The sequence below is a fragment of the Sprattus sprattus genome, assembly GCF_963457725.1.
Source record: "Sprattus sprattus genome assembly, chromosome: 3".
Taxonomy (NCBI): Eukaryota; Metazoa; Chordata; class Actinopteri; order Clupeiformes; family Clupeidae; genus Sprattus; species Sprattus sprattus.
Window position 1 is genome coordinate 4,664,613 of NC_137922.1, and position 22,792 is coordinate 4,687,404.

General features: G+C 40.7%; 2 protein-coding genes across 5 annotated transcripts in view; one reads left to right on the forward strand and one right to left on the reverse strand.

Annotated features, from left to right (window-relative positions):
* Positions 1 to 12,206, reverse strand: part of ercc5 (excision repair cross-complementation group 5) — a 27,957-nt gene extending 15,751 nt beyond the window's left edge. Inside the window, exons 1-6 of one of the 2 annotated variants that reach the window (XM_080835791.1) lie at positions 12,143 to 12,206; positions 4,318 to 4,428; positions 3,220 to 3,395; positions 2,134 to 2,249; positions 1,461 to 1,559; positions 1,276 to 1,345 (exon numbers count right to left, since the gene is read on the reverse strand). In XM_080835791.1, coding sequence (XP_080691917.1) covers positions 1,276 to 1,345; positions 1,461 to 1,559; positions 2,134 to 2,249; positions 3,220 to 3,395; positions 4,318 to 4,405 — 549 coding nt within the window. In that variant the 5' untranslated portion in view covers positions 4,406 to 4,428; positions 12,143 to 12,206. Of the gene's footprint in view, positions 1 to 1,275; positions 1,346 to 1,460; positions 1,560 to 2,133; positions 2,250 to 3,219; positions 3,396 to 4,317; positions 4,429 to 4,734; positions 4,767 to 12,142 lie in introns of those variants that run through there. The other variant, XM_080835792.1, reaches the window with a different exon arrangement.
* On the forward strand, positions 9,939 to 21,731 carry tmem19 (transmembrane protein 19). 3 transcript variants are annotated; one of them, XM_080835795.1, is made up of 8 exons: positions 9,939 to 10,271; positions 13,494 to 13,644; positions 14,806 to 14,919; positions 16,254 to 16,391; positions 17,768 to 18,012; positions 18,212 to 18,284; positions 19,316 to 19,525; positions 20,451 to 20,788. In XM_080835795.1, the coding sequence occupies exons 2-8, from the start codon at positions 13,515 to 13,517 to the stop codon at positions 20,480 to 20,482; spliced, it is 942 nt and encodes a 313-aa protein (XP_080691921.1). In that variant the 5' UTR covers positions 9,939 to 10,271; positions 13,494 to 13,514; the 3' UTR covers positions 20,483 to 20,788. The 3 variants fall into 3 exon arrangements, with proteins under 3 accessions (XP_080691921.1, XP_080691919.1, XP_080691920.1); XM_080835793.1 differs by lacking the exon at positions 20,451 to 20,788 and adding an exon at positions 20,812 to 21,731 and having other exon boundaries at positions 9,942 to 10,271; XM_080835794.1 differs by lacking the exons at positions 18,212 to 18,284; positions 20,451 to 20,788 and adding an exon at positions 20,812 to 21,731 and having other exon boundaries at positions 9,948 to 10,271; positions 17,768 to 18,022.
* Positions 21,732 to 22,792: the final 1,061 nt, after the last annotated feature.

Below are 22,792 nucleotides of genomic sequence, written 5' to 3' on the forward strand. Positions count from 1 at the left end.
GGTTGGATTATGAATTATGTGACTAGATTTGAAAGCAAATTATGTTTGTTTTTCAAAGTAATGAATGACTTAGTAATCACATCCCATTAGAGCATGAAAAGGCCCCACATGTTGGGGAATGACTGAAGAAAACAACTAGTTCATTATGAATGATACAAAAGTAAAGCCCCTAACAACAATCAAAACGTAATATGAATTTTAAAAGCTAACTATGCATCACTGCCGACTGTAAGTGTTCTTCAGTAACAGAGAGGCTGTTATAGGGCTGTGCAATGGATCACTGCCCACTGTAAGTGTTCTTCAGTAACAGAGAGGCTGTTATAGGGGTGTGCTATGCATCACTGCCCACTGTAAGTAACAGAGAGGCTGTTATAGGGGTGTGCTATGTATCACTGTAAGTGTTCCTCAGTAACAGAGAGGCTGTTATAGGGGTGTGCTATGTATCACTGTAAGTATTCCTCAGTAACAGAGAGGCTGTTATAGGGCTGTGCTATGTATCACTGCCCACTGTAAGTGTTCTTCAGTAACAGAGAGGCTGTTATAGGGCTGTGCTATGGATCACTGCCCACTGTAAGTGTTCCTCAGTAACAGAGAGGCTGTTATATGGCTGTGCTATGCATCACTGCCCACTGTCAGTAACAGAGAGGCTGTTATAACAATAATACATTTTATTTTATTTTATTTATATTAATACATAATACAGCAACAGCAACAACTTCAGTTGGCAGGACCTTTACAGGTTATAGGCTTGCCTAAACAGGTGTGTTTTGATGTGAGTTTTAAAAAGAGCGATTGAGTAAGGGTCAATGTTCCTGATGTCAGGGGGGAGGGAGTTCCAGAGGTGAGGGGCAGAGCCGCTAAAGGCTCTGTTATAGGGCTGTGCTATGGATCACTGCCCACTGTAAGTGTTCTTCAGTAACAGAGAGGCTGTTATAGGGGTGTGCTATGCATCACTGCCCACTGTAAGTAACAGAGAGGCTGTTATAGGGGTGTGCTATGTATCACTGTAAGTGTTCTTCAGTAACAGAGAGGCTGTTATAGGGCTGTGCTATGTATCTCTGCCCACTGTAAGTGTTCTTCAGTAACAGAGAGGCTGTTATAGGGGTGTGCTATGCATCACTGCCCACTGTAAGTAACAGAGAGGCTGTTATAGGGGTGTGCTATGTATCACTGTAAGTGTTCTTCAGTAACAGAGAGGCTGTTATAGGGCTGTGCTATGTATCTCTGCCCACTGTAAGTGTTCCTCAGTGACAGAGAGGCCCAGACTGCACTCACCTGCCAGCTGCTGTATGGGTGCGCTGCTTCCTCCCACTCTGGGGCCTCCTCTTCATCAGGGCTGGCGGGCCTGAAGGAAATACATCAACATGTGAGCTATATATTATAAATAAGTAAAGACATACGGACAATGGAAATGTAAAAAGTTGATTTTTTTTCCTCCAAAGAGATTCTTCTCACTCCACCTGATCTCCGTCTGAAGCGGTGCAGGTAGCGCTGGGAGGGCAAACATGTCGTCCACTTCATCCCTCCTCACCGGAGGAAGACTGGGAACGGCCTCCTGACTGATGGGATCAATGGAAGAACAGCTTTTACAGCAGGATGTCAGCAGATGGATTCCCAAAATACATACATCAGTTGACAAGCTAGAATCAGTGCCAAGTGCGCTGTGGTTGGTGTTCCAAAGGCATGTCTGTTTGGCCTTTGGCACAAAAGCTAAAGTTACATTAACAGTCCTTGCTGCTGCTTTTTAAAAGTGATGGGACAAATCAAGTGTTTTATCTAAGTGAGTCACTTTAGATATGGGCAAAGTGCAGAGATACTAGACTGATGGGCAGTTTGATATACCTTGGGGAGCCACAATTGTAGCATAAACTGTGGGTGTGGCCAATGCAATGGAAATGCACTAGAATTCTCAAATCGAAGTGGACAGTATAAGCATTATAAGCACTCTAAGATGCCAAGAAGAAAGCGGACACATTATAAAACTGCATAAGAAGAATTAACAATCGCAGAGAAAAGAAGAATGGGTTTGTACGTGTGTTTGTATGTGTGTTTGTATGTGCGTTTGTACGTGTGTTTGTACGTGTGTTTGTATGTGTGTTTGTAAGTGTGTTTGTATGTGCCTGCATTCCCCACCTAGTTTCTCCCAGAGCCACTTTAAGGGCATGTCGCTTGAGAAAGGTTGTCAGCATTTTCTCTTTGGTCTTTTTAGACTCCTGGCTCATTTCATCTTTGCGCTGTCTCCTGATGGCCTGGGCAAAACACCAATATGACTTAATCAGCAGTTTTTTAAATAAAAGTGAAAAGCCTCCAAAACAATTAAAGCTTATTCTCACTAGGTAAGGCAAATGTATTTATATAGCACATTTCACAAAGAGGCAATTAAATGTGCTTAAAAGCAAATAAAGGGAAAATAAAGACAAAATACTTAAAATAAGAAAAGAAAAAAAGTGCCAAATATGCATGTAAATAATTCATTAGCACATAACCAATTTCAAATATTTCTATAATATTGTGACTGAAGACAGACCAAGCTATGGCTGTCAAGATGGGGGAAATATGTGTTATTAGAGTGCCCAAATCACACCCCCACAAGCCAATACTACTGTTCTGTGCAGCGCTGATGCCGTTAGTTAGCCTCAAGGCTGTTGATGTGCTTCAAATGTGTCTGACCAATACATTCAGGGAGGTGTAATGAGGGCGCACTGAGATATTTGAAGGGGAAATCCTGATTTGATAAGAGCCCCTGATCACAAAGTGGATATTCAACAAAATACATACATCTAGCTTTGACAAAATGGGTCATGCACCACAGCCTGACTGAATATTACAGAATGTGTCTCTTCAACAGGATTCTCCAACAGAATCAGAATCAGAATCAGCTTTTATTGGCCAAGTTAGTTTGCACAAACAAGGAATTTGTCTTGGTGCAGTGGCTCTCAGGTGTGCTTACACATATTACACAAATATACATACATCACAACACAAAACAATACAGCAGTGCAAAACAATACAGCAGTGCAAAACAATACAATACAACAGTGCAATGGTCAACAAGTCTTAAAAAATATATACAAACAATAGTGCAAAGTGAAGAGTCCAGTAAGAGCAGGAATAAATAAAATACAATATGGTATGAGAATGACGGTTATATAGGAAGGGTGGAATAAATAGATATGGTATAAATAGATATGGATATGAACACCAACAGATTACACTTACCAGAGTCTGCCTCTTGAGCAGAGGTGCGTCTCCATCAAACACAAATACAGGTCTGATGCGGAAGAAGAGCAGTTTGCAGAGGCGGTGAAACAGAGTGAGAAGATGTGCATTCTGTACGGTGTTGCCATCCCGATCCCTCACACCCTTCAATGCCTGGTTAAGCCAGATGCTGATGTCTGGGAGTAGGCTGTCAAGGCATGTTAACACTCAAAACAATACATGTGATAATAGGACAAATGACTCATGCATACCCTTTGTATATAAAGCATAGAACAGCCTTTAGATGCTACAGCAACTCAGCCTCAACTAACGTCTGGTCATTTGTGTGGTTAAAATCAGGTTTGAGAGTCATTAGCTTGCAAATACCTTTGATATCATATTGTCATTACTTTACATGGCCTTCCAAGTTAGCATAAGTGCTCACACACATGGAGGGAGAGATAGCATACCAACACAGTAGCAACATGTCAGCAGATAGAGGGTGGCCAGTCCTGTGTGTACAACTAATTGAATGAGAAACAAATAAGACAGAAGTGCTGATAAAGTTGATTCATTTGCAATGTTGGCTGGTTAAGTAGCTAGTGTTTCTGGTCTGAGCAGTTGCGTACATTTTAGTACGCCGTGCAGTTGCCACATAAGCAAAATGGACAAGCATGAGACACATGTTGCAGCTCCGTCTATATGCATCTCTATGACCCTTCAATGCAGGAGCATAGGGATTCCCAGATGACACAAAGGGAGATCCCTGCTGGTTAATCGTACAAACGTTACTGGCCTGATGGAGACTTGAGTCAAAGCTTTGCAACATTTTGTTCTAGATGGATAAAAACAACCACTGGTCCATAATGCATTTGAGACTATCCTTTCTTACCATAACAAGTTGCATTAACCCAGTTAGGTACCGGGCTAGTGTTGCTGGTGACTAGCAATAAAACACCAAGCAGAAACTTTTAGTACTCGCCCATTACACAGCACTTTGGCCCAGTGAAGCACAAAGGCGACCTAACTAATTACTAATTCAGATCTGGAGTCTTCCTCCAAATCCCTCCAGTGTGGAAAAGTTGCATTATCTTTAATAGCAAGTCAAAAAAAGGATACCGACAGCCAGAATCTTCCCCTCCAGTGTCTCGGGGTTGATGGGCTTCCCTGTGCTCTCAAGCAACTTCCAAAGCCCGTGTACTCCCATGGTGCTGGTCTACTCTACAACACCTGGCAGAACACACACAACAACAATTAAACTACGGCTAAGATTTAATAACTTTTACGCCTGTCTTTAGCAAAGGAACGTGATCAATACAACTACACTACAACCTGATTTCTGATTTGTAACGTTAGGCAGGGTAGATGTTCGCAGACGGATAACGTGATGTAATCACACTTCATAAAGAAATACTATGGTTATAACAGAAGTATAGTGGCAGAAACGCTTATTTCATCTCATAATACCATCTTTTTCATGTTATAAGGAAGGACAGCTATCATGCCGTGCTAAAAGATTATACAGACATTGTTTACCATAGACAAGAAGAAGGTATGTACGAAGTCGGGTTGTCTATTGGTTCGTTCGAGACAATCCGGAAATCGTTCGGACCATAAATAAACTGCGGTCAAGTCAGCCAACACTCGCGATTTCTTGGTCAAGCCAGCCGACACTCCAGCCGATGCGTCCTTATTTGTTGGCCAACAACGATTATGTACAACTTAATGTTTTTTAATATTTGATATAGCCACGCTATATGTTAGGCATGTTCGTCACAATTTTGATAAGGATGTCGAATAAGTTAAATGAATCGCCTCACTGAAGTCATGGTTGATCGAATTTCTCTTACTGTCCTAGTTGTCTCGAACGACCCATACTAACACGTGACATCATTCAAAAGGGGTGCGTTCGAGATGATACAGCCCTGAAAGTTTCAACACCACCTAACCTGCATAGCGCACAAGGGTAAGAAACGTTTGTTGATTTTTAAACCAAGCTCCTTGGTCTTGATAATAGTGGTGTAGATTGAGGCTGGGCGCACCACATAGAACATATGGCCTAAATCAATCAAGAGATTTTGCAGAAAAAGAAGTTCCTTTTGTAAGATATACCTTGGGAAACAGGAAACAGAGAAACATGGCTCTTATCATTATTTATACATGACTGCAAATGAGCTTGGCCACACAAATCTTTGTTTAAAGTAATGGCCTCCAATTTGTCACACCACACAATTAATTTAACCAACAGATTGAGTGAAGTGAAGTTAGGGTATAAGGAATCTGCATAATATAATAGGTTTTTAGCTAGTTTGTAGTAATGTCATAGAATATTGATACATCAATTATTGGTCAACACATCAATTTCCCAATAGAGCATCTTAAAATTACCCAACATTTTTATTTGTGGGCTCTCCAAATCACATTCAGTATATCTGTGGCGTACAGAGACTTTTGCCTATACAAGCAGAACTGAACCTTCACACACACACACACACACACACACACACACACACACACACACATACACACACACACACACACACACACACACACACACACACACACACACACACACACACACACACACACACACACACACACACACACACACACACACACATTGGCACTACCAACACCACAAAACATACACACATACACAAATTGAGTATTTAAACTGCTTATTCAAAAGAAATACCACGACAGCCTATTCTTCCTGTGTTTCCCCCATGCATTCCTCCTTACAGCTACATTGTAACCATCTACACATTTCTGCACTTGTTTTTGCTAAAGAAATCAAATGATAGTGTTACGACTGTTAAATAGTGTGTGCGGAGAAAATAGCACAATGAAAAGGAAAACAAATCACGCCAATCACACTTTGCATGGCATTTTGTTATCCCTTGAAATATAGAGGAGACTGCCATTCGATAGTGTCCACTAGGAGGAAGCCTTAAACCTATATGCCAGATGACTGTGTGTAACAAAAAGAGAGAACCAGCCGAAGGCTTCCTGGAGGAGAGAAAGGCTCTTTGGCAATGGGCTGAGTGACTGTGACCGCTCAACAAATGCTCAAAGCTGTTCCTGTCTCCCTCTCTGAAGTTGCTAGGCTTTATCTAATCTCTGATGGTGTTTCCAATTTTCTCGTCAGTTTCACTAGCATAAAGGTATTAATATTATCTCTTGTATGTGATAATTGTCTGTAGCATATCTAATATAACTGATTAGTTTAGGAGATATGAGATGTCTAAGTCCTGTATTAGTTCCCAAGCTGTTATAGTTCTCCTGTCCTCCCCTGTCTAAGTCCTGTATTAGTTCAGTGTTTTAGTTGTTATAGTTCTCCTGTCCTCCCCTGTCTAAGTCCTGTATTAGTTCCCAAGCTGTTATAGTTCTCCTGTCCTCCCCTGTCTAAGTCCTGTATTAGTTCCCAGGCTGTTATAGTTCTCCTGTCCTCCCCTGTCTAAGTCCTGTATTAGTTCAGTGTTTTAGTTGTTATAGTTCTCCTGTCCTCCCCTGTCTAAGTCCTGTATTAGTTCAGTGTTTTAGTTGTTATAGTTCTCCTGTCCTCCCCTGTCTAAGTCCTGTATTAGTTCAGTGTTTTAGTTGTTATAGTTCTCCTGTCCTCCCCTGTCTAAGTCCTGTATTAGTTCAGTGTTTTAGTTGTTATAGTTCTCCTGTCCTCCCCTGTCTAAGTCCTGTATTAGTTCAGTGTTTTAGTTGTTATAGTTCTCCTGTCCTCCCCTGTCTAAGTCCTGTATTAGTTCAGTGTTTTAGTTGTTATAGTTCTCCTGTCCTCCCCTGTCTAAGTCCTGTATTAGTTCAGTGTTTTAGTTGTTATAGTTCTCCTGTCCTCCCCTGTCTAAGTCCTGTATTAGTTCAGTGTTTTAGTTGTTATAGTTCTCCTGTCCTCCCCTGTCTAAGTCCTGTATTAGTTCAGTGTTTTAGTTGTTATAGTTCTCCTGTCCTCCCCTGTCTAAGTCCTGTATTAGTTCAGTGTTTTAGTTGTTATAGTTCTCCTGTCCTCCCCTGTCTAAGTCCTGTATTAGTTCAGTGTTTTAGTTGTTATAGTTCTCCTGTCCTCCCCTGTCTAAGTCCTGTATTAGTTCAGTGTTTTAGTTGTTATAGTTCTCCTGTCCTCCCCTGTCTAAGTCCTGTATTAGTTCCCAGGCTGTTATAGTTCTCCTGTCCTCCCCTGTCTAAGTCCTGTATTAGTTCAGTGTTTTAGTTGTTATAGTTCTCCTGTCCTCCCCTGTCTAAGTCCTGTATTAGTTCAGTGTTTTAGTTGTTATAGTTCTCCTGTCCTCCCCTGTCTAAGTCCTGTATTAGTTCAGTGTTTTAGTTGTTATAGTTCTCCTATCCTCCCCTGTCTAAGTCCTGTATTAGTTCAGTGTTTTAGTTGTTATAGTTCTCCTGTCCTCCCCTGTCTAAGTCCTGTATTAGTTCAGTGTTTTAGTTGTTATAGTTCTCCTGTCCTCCCCTGTCTAAGTCCTGTATTAGTTCAGTGTTTTAGTTGTTATAGTTCTCCTGTCCTCCCCTGTCTAAGTCCTGTATTAGTTCAGTGTTTTAGTTTAATGTATCGTCTCACTCACTGTAATTGCTACTTTAAATGTATCTGTCAGTGTGGACACATGTGTACAATTTCCGATTTCAGTCCGATTTAAATTGGATATTGGACACATGTGTCTCCCCAGAACTAGATTCATTGTGTCCGACTTGAGTCCGACTGGACTCCGATGTAAACCCCTGGACACACGATTCGATTCCGCTGGTAATTGGACTGGGCGCGCATGTGTCTCTCGTATCTGATTCAAATTGGACAACAACAACTTTTGCACGTGCTTGAGATCGTGCCCACAGACATATACATGCATCATATATAATGTATATGATATGATAAATGCTGCTAGACGCTCAGTTCTTGTGCTCCCTCTCATTCACGTTGAAATACTGAAAGCGAAAGTGAAACTTAGAAACTGGAACGCAACTGTTTGGGACAGAACGCGCTAATTCAGTGAACAAATATTTTCATATTACTTTTCCACCCGTTGTTAGTCATGTAATCCATTCATATCGATGTGAATCAATCAATACTAATACAACTTTAACTGTGGTGTGTTTTTGTTTCATTTCACAACGTATTTACTGTATAATCAACGGTTTTGTTTCATTTTACAACGTATTTACTGTATAATCAACGGTAGCAGATGTAAACATTCCGCATTTGATTTGAACTGATCTAGTTTTGTCACTTCCATGTGCTTTGAGATAGAGCAGTTAACCCCCCATGGAGAGAATCGGATAGGATCGGAGTGCTGCCATCATGTGCCCGCACTGAGTGTGTTCAATTCAGACAGTTCTCCATTGCAAGCAGGGATCGTTGATTTGAAGCCAAAGGGCCCGACACACTGGCAAAATTAAACCCATTTGACTTTAACCTATTAGTTTTCATACTCAATGTACTATTTAGTAAATCACAAATGTGGAGAGAATCAGCTCAAATATGTTGGGGAAGACTGACCTATTTTCTTTCTCTTTCTCGGGATATTCTTTCCTGAAAGTGTGATTTCATGGAGATCTTCAAAAGAAACAGCATGTGCACATGCCCTCATAAAGCAATCAAAAGAACCTTTGAGAAGCAGCCCATTCCTAATGGTGGGTGGATACAGATCAACTGCTCTTTACGTCATGTGGACGGGTGATAAAAAGGGAATTTCCCTTTCATAATGTCATATATACTTCAAGTGAGTGACTGGTGTTCAAATCAGTAAATTAAAACAGCAATTATAACAAGGATCAACACATCTGCGCTGAATACAAGTAAGTAAGCTCGTTCTATTTTCCTTGTTTTCTTTATCAAAACTGTATGATTTATCTGTGAAATCTTCATTGATCCTGTACTCAATCTTTTTTTAAGTATGTCTTTGTACAAAACAAATGTTGACCTTTTCATCATTTTTTTGCTACATAATAAAATATTACTGGAAAGTTGCAGTGCTAGGGCAACCTTGTGTTTAGCAGATTCGTCCTGTATTTGAAGCGATAAAGTTTGAGTGGCAGTCTCAGCTATAGCCTTTGATACATGTTGTCAACAAAGTATCTTGTGCCCTTCAGAAGTTAAAACAACATGATCGACTTCTATCACATCCCTATCAGCACTGATGAAGTGCTAGGTTAACTGCAGAAGGCCTACATAAATTCTTTTTTTTTTTTTTTTTGCTATAGTGTCTTTTAAACTCAATCCTGTAGGTGGCAGTAATGTACCATTTGAATTCAATTCGCAGCCATGAACGATACAGGGAAAAAGAACAAGAGGAATGTGGACAGCAAAATGACACACATCAAAATAAAAGTTTTACAAAAACTGAACTATACCTAAACTATATTATGCTATACCGAACTATACCGTAAGCTGTAAGACAACAGAAGAATGGTTTGCTGCTTACTTGAAAAATATTACTTATTGTTATAATGCACATAGTGCGTTCTTTTTATTCTATGTTTTGTAGACCCATAGGACGGATGTCGAAGTTTACGCATTGATTTAGTTAAATCAATTAATGAATAAATACAATCCAAATCAAACATTGGCTTGGTTCTATTTACATATTTTGCTACTTGGGTAAGAATATTTATTAGTTGCCTTGCGTGCAACAAACTCTATATAGGACCTAAATCTAGGGTAAATCTAGCTAGTGTTTCAGGTACAGTTTACTCATGCAGTTACAACACTTCAGCTCCTGTAAGGTACAAGTAAAGGGGGTTTCATGAGGTAAACTAGAGACACAAGTGATAAGACTACTCAGTATATATTTTATTCCTCCTCAGATTTCAAATTGTAGTAGCATTTTAAGAGGACATCGCGCATTTCAAAGTGGAGAGTCTATATTTTTGCACATTCTTGAGTCTGAAGAACGCGGGGCTTTTCTTTTGACGAAATTGATTTAAGACTGTCGTAATCCAGGAAGGAGTCCTTTCAAAGCTCGTTCACAGCTTGCTCAGAATCTTACATTTTGTAGAAACTGTCATCATCAAGATGGAGAAACTAAAATCTAATTATCGCAGTTTCGTCTTTGGAGGTAACCTTACCAACGGTCTCTGGCAAGGAGTGATTTTGCTGGCCTGGACTTCATGCATGGTGTGATTCATGCATGTCAGGTTAAAGATGACTAGCCAGCTAGCAACCAACTTTGACAGTTGAAATGGACAAAACAACCACAGTAGGCTACAAAATGAGCATATCCTTCATTTCACTACTCAGATAGCAAACTGAAGAAGTTAGCATTGGTAATGGCTGAACGATCCTGTTTAAAGGTCTTGGGGTTTAGGACTGTAATATAAAGTAATTGGGGAAATGTAGGCTTACTTTTAATCGGAAGGGCTGAGGGGTTGGAGTACGTTTGCTCTTCACTGCAGTGCTTCTTAAAGGAGGAAACAACTGCACCAGCCCAGCTTGCTTTGCATCTTTCTGGGAAATGTATACATATACTATATCATTTGTAAAAATAGTCCTACATCATACTTTGCGTGTGTATTGTTTGTAGGATTTAATTTGGTCATTTGTAAATCAGTAATCCTGCGTGTGTAGTATTGAAACTGCATCTGTGGATCATTCGCATTTCGCTTTTTTGTGATTCACACAAATATATCTTGGTCCACATAAATTCCACTTCCCCTCCAATTCAAAGGCGATGAAGAAACCACCAGATGGCAGTCTTGTAATCAGGTTGTAGTAGAGTACACTGGTACAGTGAGCATCAACAAGCTTACTATACAGCTGAAATGGGTCCTCCTGACAGAAGTCAACAAATGTAATATTTATCTAAGGTTTGTAGAGCCGATGCAGACAATAGTGCTGGCCTTTTTTAATCGTCTAACTCCATTATCAGGCCTGTAACTCCTTAACTGAGGACTTGCTAGTGTGAATATACAATGGAGATAGTTACTGGAAGCTCTTGTAGGCACGAATTTAAAGTGTGAAGAATTTTGATATAATGGTTCTGTCCCATCTTGTGATCAGCCTGCTGTATGTCTCATGAGGGAAAGACAAAATGTTTTCATTCCTGCCCACACTTCAACCATAACCACTTGGTTTGTCACTACCTGACCACAGACTAGTAAAGGAAGATAGGTAGTTCAGTGAGTTGTGTAGCATCAATATTTGCATGGCTTTATAATCTGACACACCCCACATGGCTTGTTGACTCCTGTGAACACTTATTTCATCTGTTTGTTGATGCTCACTGGGATTTCTGTATTGCAAGTGCAGCTGTTAAAAATATAATAATATTTCACTCTGTTGATATCTTTTTGGATTGGTCTATTTGTCTGTCACCGCAATTACACAAAAGGGCAGATTTTCCTAAAACTTGTTTGAAACTGTCCAATTTAACAATGTTGTTTATGGAGTAGGCTAGTGATCTAGAGCATGCTGATGCCTAGCATGCAGTCCTAGAACCAGCATCAGAAAATGTCTGCAATGTATATGAATGCTCACAAGCTGGATGGGTTGGTAAAGCCATGCAAATATCAATCAATACCGCCTATCTCTCAGTTAACCAATCTTTGTGATCAACAGGTAGTTTGCTAGTAGCTGCAGCATAGTCCCCAAACCAAAAACTGGGTAACAGCTCACTAAGTTCCCAAGCATCGTAGGTTCTAATGACAAGAAGGCTTCTGATGCAGGAGACATATAGCAGGCTGATCTCAAGAGTTGATGTTAGGAGAACCATTAATGTTATAAGCATTAGTCTAACAATCTACTAAGAAAAGCTCAATCAATATTCTTAAACTCTTTACATTCATGCGTATCAAGAGTCTTGATTTCTCCATTTCAGTTCACACTAGCAAATCTTGAGTGAAGGAATTATACTGTAGCTAGCATGTTATTAGATAGCTGAGCTAGACAGTTTAATCAGTGCAGCACTATTAACTGCATAGCTTCACAAACCTTAGCTAAGTATCCAGTTTGTTGACCTGTCAGAATCCATTTCAGCTGCATAGTGGAAAGGTTGTTGAGGTTTGGTATAATATTGCCCCTGTCCTAAACAACCTTGGGGCTTAGGCTACCACATGCACCACAGCCTGAATTATATAAGACTGCCACCTAGTGGTCACCCTTCATTGCCTATGTTTGTGCGGGAGGGACATTTGTGTGCATCAAGAGCTTTTAGTGTGTGGATTGTGAAAAAGCTAAAAGAGTGTCTCAGAATGACAGTGGAAACTAATGACATCGGTGGAGATTAATGTGTTTGATGATCCACAAAGTGCAGATTCAACACTTCACACACAGAATATCAGATATACAAATGGCATTTCACAACAAATACACATGCAAACTATGATGTATTTTTACAAATGATAAAGTATGTAGAAAAACATATTTGTAAATGATTGCATGTTTGTGGATCATGATCAGAGACATTTGTTCCCTCCATGAAATGCATAATCTGTAAATCTTGAAAATCCCCTTTGTAGGCTGCCTGTTTCTGAGCTTAACCTTTGGCTCATGAAAAGCCTTGGTTTAAGTCATTACAACGAATACAATCTACTACTGATCACTTTTGAGTTAACAATGTCTTGTATTCATAGTTTGCTTTATGCGAGAAGTCCATTTACTGAGAAATAGCCCTCCTTGTAATCTCACAATGAGAGAACATGGAGACATTAGCCCTGGGGGAACCGGCGCATGAGTTAACACTGGGTTGTTTCTTAAAAAGAAGGCGCACACACACATTTAATTGAAACTTCCTGATTACAGTATCAGTGAAGAAGCGGGGCTATCGGATCTAGCACAATTACATCTTCAGACAGAAAGGCAGCTTTAAGTCATGGCCAATTTTCACAATTAGCATGCTTTGCTTATCTTATTATAGCCAAAGTAACTATTGAATATGCTATTTCTTGGGAATGATGACTGCATCAAAAATAAACCAGTCCCTGTAGTTCAGTCCTAGTGATGCTTTCAAAACTGAGATTGTCACGTGTCCACATGTGATGTGATGGCCACCTGGAGCCATATCACAATGTCCCCACCATCAAAGTGTGTTTCACCTAGTGCTCTATTTGAAGAGATTGAAGATGAAGTCAGTGCCCCCCCTCTCACACACACCATCATCATAGCAGAATGAGTTTCCAGACAGAAGAGATAGTGACATGATCAGGAGACACACAGCAAAAAAGAAATTAATTTGATTTCAATAAGGGAATTCAGACACATCAATAGTTGAACCACTGCAATGCAGCAGACTTCTTTCCTGTAGACTTTGACTGGCTAACATGAATCCATTTTTTTTTTGCAGGTGTTCACTTTATCAAGGACAATGGACAATGAAGATGAGCTATCACTAAAAGAATATTCCAAGATGATGGCTGATATGTTAATGCTGTGTTTCACCCTGGCCCTCTCGTTGATGTTCTGGATCATCTCCTTAATCGTCAGCGCATCCTCAGGTAATCATTTATTGAAGGGTCTATAATGGGAAAACATGATATTGTATTCTTTTTTTATAGGACATTTAAAAACATCCAGTGTTTTCCAAAATACTATACAGAGTGTTACAATAATAAAGTACATATCTCACTCAGTGCTCTTTCACCTTTTTAATATATGTGTAAGTGTTTATTGCAGGTTAAGATCCCAAAAAGTAAAACATGTTTTAGGATGAGGTTAATGAGGTTAATGTTTTGTTGTTGTGTATGGCATTTATGGTGGGTATAGAGTGTTGAATTGTCTTTTTGTATGTGGCTGAATAGCATTTTTGCATGTTCCGGTTTAAAAAAAAAAAGAAGCTTTTTTGGAAAAGTTAAATAACTGCTTTAGCTTCCCTTTAATGCAATGCATGTGTTCGCGTGTCTGTATAGCCCGTAGACGTATTATATTTCTAAGATATTCCTGTTGCTATCTCTGCTAACAGTAAAAAAAATGAGTTTCACAAGGTGAGCAGAAGCTAACCATAGTTAGCTTTACCGATCTGGATCACAACTGTTCTCACGACAACGTAGTTAACTCAAGTAAACACAGCAATTAACCAAGGATTTGATAAAGGAAAAGGCTTTTGAAAAAAAGCTTCTCTGCTTGGACCCCCTAATAACACATCTAAAATGGATCCAACAGCTTTGCAAAGCTATACTTTGAAAGATTGTTTTTAAATATGAAAGATTTGCCAACTTTTGAGATCTGTTTTTATCAGGCAACTAGTTTTGGTATCATCTTCAAAATTCATTGTAATGGTCGTGTGAGGAACAGGTGGTAAACATGTAGTTCTGTGTTCCAGGCTGGAACACCATGTTAAAACTAGAGGGAAGCTTTCACAACATGTCATTGCCAACTATATTGCCAAAAGACACCAAATATCATGATGGCAAGCTTTTATAAGTGGCAAGCTTGATAATGAGACAGGATGGGATGCATTATTCATACTAAATAAAGGACCTGTAGCAACCCTGTTCATTTGGGGGCCACAACCAACATTTGATTGCAGTGTTGGAGTTCTTGTTATTCTTTCACTTCACATTCTAATACATGCCTGCCTTAATAACAGTGGTATTCCTACAATGTTGAAAACACAAGGCACACTTATTCAATACCTTTGCTTCATGTGTTGTCTTCAGGTACTTCGCAACCTGTGTCACCATGGCGATTGCTCTTTTCTGTGTTGATCCCCCTAACCCTCACTATGCGAGCCGTGAAGAGACGGAGCCTGGACTATTCAGGAGCCCTTGGAGGTGAGTGCAGCACTGGACTACCTTAATGCCTTTTATCTGCCTCCATTCTGATCATGGGAATGTCAATTTGCTCGAGCAAGACCAGCGTAAGAGAGGTTATGATCTTTGTGAGATCAGAATTCTACACTTGTACAAATATGTCACTTTAAGAGGATAAAAGCTACATTTGCTTCAGGAAACATGCATACAGAAAGTTACTAGATAGCAAGAACATGTTGTTGCTTTTGCAACTTCTAAATACTGAGCACTCTGGACATGATCACAACATTCCCTATTTTTACGTATGAGACTTTTCCTCCACTCTGAATGCAATCATTCCCAAGTTCCCTAGTTTGCTTACTATGTGTGCTCTGGTCTGATCTAGTGAACGTAAACATGTTCAAATTCCGAGACCAGGATAGTTTCCTGACACTCACACAGGACTAACTGACTGAATGTGGCACTGTGTGCTTATCACACTCATACACACATATTTGATTGCATTTTAATATTGGTGTATCTTAAATACATCACCTCCAAAACTCTGAAAGGCTTACAAGCCAAGTCATGCTCAGAGTACTGCAGTTTACATTTTACACTTACATTTACATTTAGTCATTTAGCAGACGCTTTTGTCCAAAGTGACGTACAAGGGAGAGAACAGTCAAGCTAAGAGCAATACAAACCTGGTGGTACAATAAATACTGCTTTAGTGCAAGTTAAGCCAAGGTGCCAGTTAGGAAGGGAGGTGCTCTCTGAAGAGTTGGGTCTTCAAGGGCTTCTTGAAGGTAGAGAGGGACGCCCCTGCTCTGGTAGTGCTAGGCAGGTCGTTCCACCAACATGGAACTACAACTGAGAATAGTCGTTTAGTTTCACCCTGTATTTGAGCAATGGCAGGCCGTTCAAATGTTTCCAGATTCTCTTCCTTTCTATAAAGATGTCAGTTAAAGTTCTGTTTACTAATGTTTGTTTCAGTCTTGATTTCTTTTAGTCCCTGTAGTTGTCTTTGAACATGCACTGAACTCATACATGCAAAGTAATGGGATAGTACGTTTAGATGGTTACATGTGCCTTATATTTTCCTATCAAACATAATATCAAAGGTTTAACCAAGTGCTGTCAATCCGATTTTATTGTCCATTCTGCTCGAGCTATTAGTCAGATTATTAACAGAATATTCTGCCCCATAATTAACTCTTTTTTTTCCAATAACTAGCCTACAGTCCTGAGTAAAATCAGTTTTGTAACCACATATTAGATTGCCAGATAAAATAGCATTTCATTTTAAGATTTAGATAAAGATCTGAATGTAATACCATTTGCTGTTCCATAAGGTTTTGTCTCTGTCTCCATAGCAATGGTGGTCGGCTTCATCCTCACTGTGGCCAACTGGAGCTTCCTTTTCGCATTGTTTGCTTTCTTCGTCTCTTCGTCCAAGCTGACAAGATGGAAGGGCAACCTTAAAAAGCAGCTGGACCCAGAATATAAAGAAGGTAATCACCGGCTGCAGTTGACTGCAAATGAAGAATTAGGACTGATGATGTCAATCACTTCACATTTTCAAGACAGTCACTGGGAGAGGAACCCCTTCCTGTTAGCTGAGCCACATTAGCCACTGGGAGAGGAACCTTTCCTGTTAGCTGAGCCACATTAGCCACTGGGAGAGAACCTTAGGTGTTAGCTGAGCCACATTAGCCACTGGGAGAGGAACCTTTCCTGTTAGCTGAGCCACATTAGCCACTGGGAGAGGAACCTTTCCTGTTAGCTGAGCCACATTAGCCACTGGGAGAGGAACCTTAGGTGTTAGCTGAGCCACATTAGCCACTGGGAGAGGAACCTTTCCTGTTAGCTGAGCCACATTAGCCACTGGGAGAGGAACCCTTTCCTGTTAGCTGAGTCACATTAGCCACTGGGAGAGGAACCTTAGGTGTTAGCTGAGCCACATTAGCCACTGGGAGAGGAACCTTAGGTGTTAGCTGAGTCACATTAGCCACTGGGAAAGGAACCTTTCCTGTTATCTGAACCACATTAGCCACTGGGAGAGGAACCTTAGGTGTTAGCTGAGCCACATTAGCCACTGGGAGAGGAACCTTAGGTGTTAGCTGAGCCACATTAGCCACTGGGAGAGGAACCTTAGGTGATAGCTGAGCCACATTAGCCACTGGGAGAGGAACCTTAGGTGTTAGCTGAGCCACATTAGCCACTAGGAGAGTAACCTTAGGTGATAGCTGAGCCACATTAGCCACTGGGAGAGGAACCTTAGGTGTTAGCTGAGCCACATTAGCCACTGGGAGAGGACCCTTAGGTGTTAGCTGAGCCACATTAGCCACTGGGAGAGGAACCTTAGGTGTTAGCTGAGCCACATTAGCAACTGGGAGAGAACCTTAGGTGTAAGCTGAGCCACATTAGCAACTGGGAGAGAACCTTAGGTGTTAGCTGAGCCACATTAGCCACTGGGAGAGGAACCTTAGGTGTTAGCTGAGCCACATTAGCCACTGGTAGAGGAACCTTAGGAGTTAGCTGAGTCACATTAGCCACTGTTAGTTGCTGTTCCTCTTCGGTCCCTTTAGTCCAGACCATTGAATATAGGGCCTGGGTAATACAAACACCCAAAGCAGCTAAGGTCAAGCTAAATCTAGTTTATTTTGGTTATGAAATGAGGCTGTCACCACTGATAGTGGGCACAATGTATGTTTTATAAATAGTTTTTTATGAATAGTTTTTCTTATCTAATTGTTATTGTAATAATAATTTTACAATATAATGATTATCTAATTGTTATGTACATAAATAATGGAAAGACCTGCTTGTAGTTTCTTAATGAATGTTGAGTTGTGCTCTTCTGATCCCCTTGGTGTTGTGCTCTCAGGGGGGCAGAGGAACTGGGTGCAAGTGCTCTGCAACGGGGGCGTTCCCACAGAGCTGGCTCTGCTCTACATGATTGAAGTGGGCCCAGGGGAGATGCCAGTGGACTTTGGGAAGCAGTACTCCGCCTCCTGGCTCTGCCTGTCCCTCCTGGGAGCTCTGTGCTGCAGCGCGGGGGATACCTGGGCCTCAGAGGTGGGCCCCATCCTCAGCAAGACCAAGCCCCGCCTCATCACCACCTGGAGAGAGGTGCCCACAGGTGCGCTGCATTCATCCAGAATAATAATAATAACAATAATAATAGTCTCCATTGTGTGTTTTCTCTATTTGACAAGAACCTAGAAGCAATCTCTCTAGCACAGGAACATCTCACAAGACTCTTTCCAACATCAAAATCTAAACATTCCTGTGGTAACCTAACCAAATCAGCCGTTCCTTTGGTTGGCAGTGTTATCTAAATCAGGGTTTCTCAACCAAGACCAAGCCCCACCTCATCACCACCTGGAGAGAGGTGCCCACAGGTGCGCTGCATTCATCCAGAATAATAATAATAATAATAATAATAACAAGAGCAATCCGAGATTTCTGACCTCCAGCAAGGGTTGACGTTGATAGCAAAGCAAGATCTATCTCTCGGGGCGAGTGTCACTTTAGGTGTGAAAACAAAGATCCGGATCCAGAATCCGGATCATCCTGACATTTTAATGGGGATGTCCCAGGACCAAGATCCACCTCTTGTGAAAATTTCAGAAAGATCCGCCCAGTAGTTTCTGAGAAATCTTGTCCACAGACAGACAAACAGACGGACAAATAAATAAATAAATTAACGGACCCGATCGCATAACCTCCTTGCTGGAGGTAATAATAATCACCACCTGGAGAGAGGTGCCCACAGGTGCGCTGCATTCATCCAGAATAGTAATAATAATAATAATAATAATAATAATAGTCTCCATTGTGTGTTTTCTCTATTTGACAAGAACCTAGAAGCAATCTCTCTAGCACAGCAACATCTCACAAGACTCTTTCTAACATCCAAATGTAAACATTCCTGTGGTAACCTAACAAAATCAGCCGTTCCTTTGGTTGGCAGTGTTATCTAAATTCTATCCAAATCATTTAAAATTCCTGTGGATAGCAGAATAACAGAAGTGATTTTGCAGAATAATAATAATACAGGCTATAGGAGGCTACACTGAGAACCAAACACTCATTTGCGTTTTATTACTGTCATGTTCAGTCTGAGAGGCTTTTGAACAGGAGTCACCACCAACACTACAATGTGAATAAATATTTCACGAATGACTTACACAAACCTGCTCTGCTTGTGAAGGAGACCTTGTGTGTTGAGAGAAAGTGTAGTTAATGTCAAATCTATAATGAAAACTATATGTGTGTAAAATAAGATCTAGCCATGACTATGCTGGGTAGCTCTAGGTGGCAATGTTGCAGATAAGTGAAGGATAGAGGGATAAAACAGCCACGAGGAGGAGGTGCATTATGGGTATTCTCTGAGATATAATGCCACTGACCAGATATGTCTCTCCTGCAGGAACAAATGGAGGAGTCACTCCAGTGGGCCTATTGGCCAGCCTCCTAGGGGGAGTGGCCGTGGGTGGAGCTTTCTTCATCTCCCAGATTCTATTTGTCAATGATCTGCACCTGGCTGTTCCACAGTGGCCACTCATACTCTACGGGGGAATGGCTGGCCTTCTGGGATCAGGGTTGGACTCTCTTCTGGGAGCCAAATTGCAATATTCAGGTAAACCCAGACAATAACACTCCCTCTAGTGCAGGGTTGTCCAAACTGTTTTCAAAGAGGGCCACATTTGATGATGTGAAGATGCTCGGGGGCCAATCATCCCTTCGGACATATTTTAACCATGAAAGTTAGATGCAAATAATACACAATTTACATTGTCACAATTATCTTTATTTTTCAAATGGCAATGTAACCAAATATAAGCCACTCAGGCAGGCATGCGTGACAAACTGTAAAAACACAATTCTGCCTTTCATTCATATCTGGAGTCAGATAACATTGAACAAACTACATGGAATACCTTAACTTTCATGAACTTCATTTTAAACAGGAGTTATAAGTAATGCTGTCTGTTGTCTGTTAAAACATGTGAATTTTGCTCTGTCTTTTACAAGATCAATCAGAAAGTAATAGTTTGTGTCAAATCTAATTTAAATCTAATCAAATTTTTTTTTAATCTAAATGTAATCCCATTTAAATAACCAAATCAAATCTGTTGCATGTGCAGTAAGCAAATAATGTTGATACACGTCACATTTAAACTCGAAAGGGAAGGCCTATGATGACTTTGGTATCAACCGGAATTTTTGCAATATCCTAAAAAGCATAAAGGACGACGTCAGCCGAATCAGTAGTCAAACAGTGAGTCTTATCTCTGTTGGACAGAAACTAGGGCTTCACCATAGTGGACAGCAGATATGAAGTCTAAGCATGGGCCAGATGTTCTTTTCCTTTCCCTATAGATTTCATATATCAGACCATAACTCCACATATCAGACAAACCCCCACTCTAACACCAGACCAGAGCCATCAGGTCTGGTTCCTGGCCTTTTGTGTATGTTGAGAGCCATCAGACATGGTTCCTGGCTTTTTTGTGTCTTGGAGCTAGAGCTATTAGACTCTGAATTTTGGCTTTTGTCTACAGACACGACAAGATGGTTGAAGCCAAACATATAAGCTTCTATATGGCCCTACCTGGCTCCAGCCCTTGGTCAACATTGACCTCCCCTTTTGCCTGACATCCATATCCTACATATCTAACAATATTAACAAAAGTGAAACTAAATCCTGTCCAGTGATTCAGATCCGCTCCAAAATGGATTGGATTCTTCCTTGGTCCACACTTCACCCTTTATGAAAATCAGGCCAGGTGTTTTTCTATAATCCTGCTGACAAACAAACAAACCACACTGAAAACATAATCTTCTTGGCAAGAGGTAAATATTGACATAAACATATTGACTGTGACTGTGATCAGGTAAACACATGTTCTCACGTCCTAACAGGCTATGATGAGAGCATCGGCAAAGTTGTGAACTATGAGTCCAAGACGACCAGAAGAATCTGTGGGAAAGCAATCCTGGACAACAATGCTGTGAACCTCTTCTCTTCTCTCCTCATTGCTCTGGTCTTGCCAGGAGTGGCCTGGGGCTTTTGGCCCAGAACGTAAACATATCATGGAATTATGTCAGTATGTCTGTTAGATTTTGGACATTTTTACCACTGTAGACATTATCCTCCACAAGTATTTGTGTGTGTGTGTGTGTGTTTGTGTGTGTGTGTTTTTTGTGTGTGTGTGTGTGTGTGTGATGAGCAGAACAATGATGACGAGATGTAATAATAATCAGATAAATGTTCATGGTAGTCATTAGTTACATGTGGAATGTACGTGCTGTTCATGTTTTTGATATTGGCTAAACTGGTCTTAATTACAGTTTCATGTCAAAAGCTTTTGGAAGTCCAGAGAATTGTTGTATTCCCCCTTAAAATGCATTGAACACAATGTTAGTTAGAATGACATAAACCTTCTGTCCAGTTTATGATGAGTGTCCCCTTCTGTATTAAATTATCACTATGCAACAATTTGACACTTTTTGAGCTATGGATTTATAGGCAAATAGTTTTGGTACCATCCTCAAATTATTTTTGATAGCATATGGTCATGTGAAGGACAGATAAACACCTGTGTCTTTCCCATTAGCCCTACAGTAAATGCCTTATGTAGTTCTGTATACCGAGCTGGAATACCCTGCAAAAATGGAAGAAAAGCTTTCATAGCATGATCTTGCCAGCTACACTGCCAAAAGACACCAAGGCAAGCTTCCATCAGTGTCAACCTGGCTGTTGGTGGTGTTTGCAAGGTTTTTGCATGCCTTTAGGTAGTTAGCTTACTAGTTTTGGAACAGAACTCCATATTGCTGCTTTATTATGATAACTACAGTGGTGGCCTTTTCCGATGGGTATTACTGTGTTTTTTTTCTAAAAACAAAGCATTCTTTAAAAATACACCTGGAAGCAGAGTGATTTATACAGCCTAAAACTTGTGACATTGGTATGATTTCTTTGTGTGTTACGTCAAATGTGTGATGGCCACAAAATATAATGTCAATATTGGAACATCTAACCCTGATGTCACCCAGAAGCTAAGGTTCAGAGTGCATCATGGTGTCGATCACTTCCCCAGGTCAGAACTGGTCAGGTCAGAACTGGCTCCAAAGTCCAGTTCTGAAGCTCGGTGCTTTTGATGATGTTGAGGGGTTAGCATGGGCAACCGGCTGCTATGCAACTAGGGGCCTTATTTATAAAATGTACTTACGCACAGATTTGATCTTAGAGCGTGCGTTCGATCAAATCCAAGTCAAAGTACAGATTTATAAAAACCGTCTTAGGCGTGGAAAAGGACGTATCTCTACGTCTGGTTCTAGTTCGCGTAAGTACATTTCCTTGTGGCAATACTGGAGTACTGAACTTCTGAACTAAAGCCGCTCGTGTTTCAGGTGCGGCCCCTGGTGCTTCAAAGACGTGTCTACTACATGTCACATACTTTGCTTTTGCCATTACGCCAGCTGACAGGCTTTCTAACAATGTTTTGGCCCGCATCTGCTCGTCCATCAGCAGAACGTCGATGTCAGCCTCACTATAATTCTTCTGTTTACATGTTTCTTTCTTGCTTGCCATTGTCAGAGAGTTTGTGCTTTGAGGATGCGCTCTGTTTGTGCATTGATAATATGCTAATTAGATTAAATAGGGGCGTTGTGAGGGCGGAGATTCAGTTGCGCACAATTCCACGGCCAATTGTGATTTATAACCGAATGATTGGCGTACACGTGTTTTTTGTGTGTGTACGTTCGTTTTCTGTGGATCTCACTTACGATAATTTCAGAAAATGTCTTAAGACAAAATGAAGGATGGTTTCTACGCAACTTTTTATAAATGAGGCCCTAGGTGTGATGCAATGGGTGGTTTACAAATTCCACAAAAGGATCC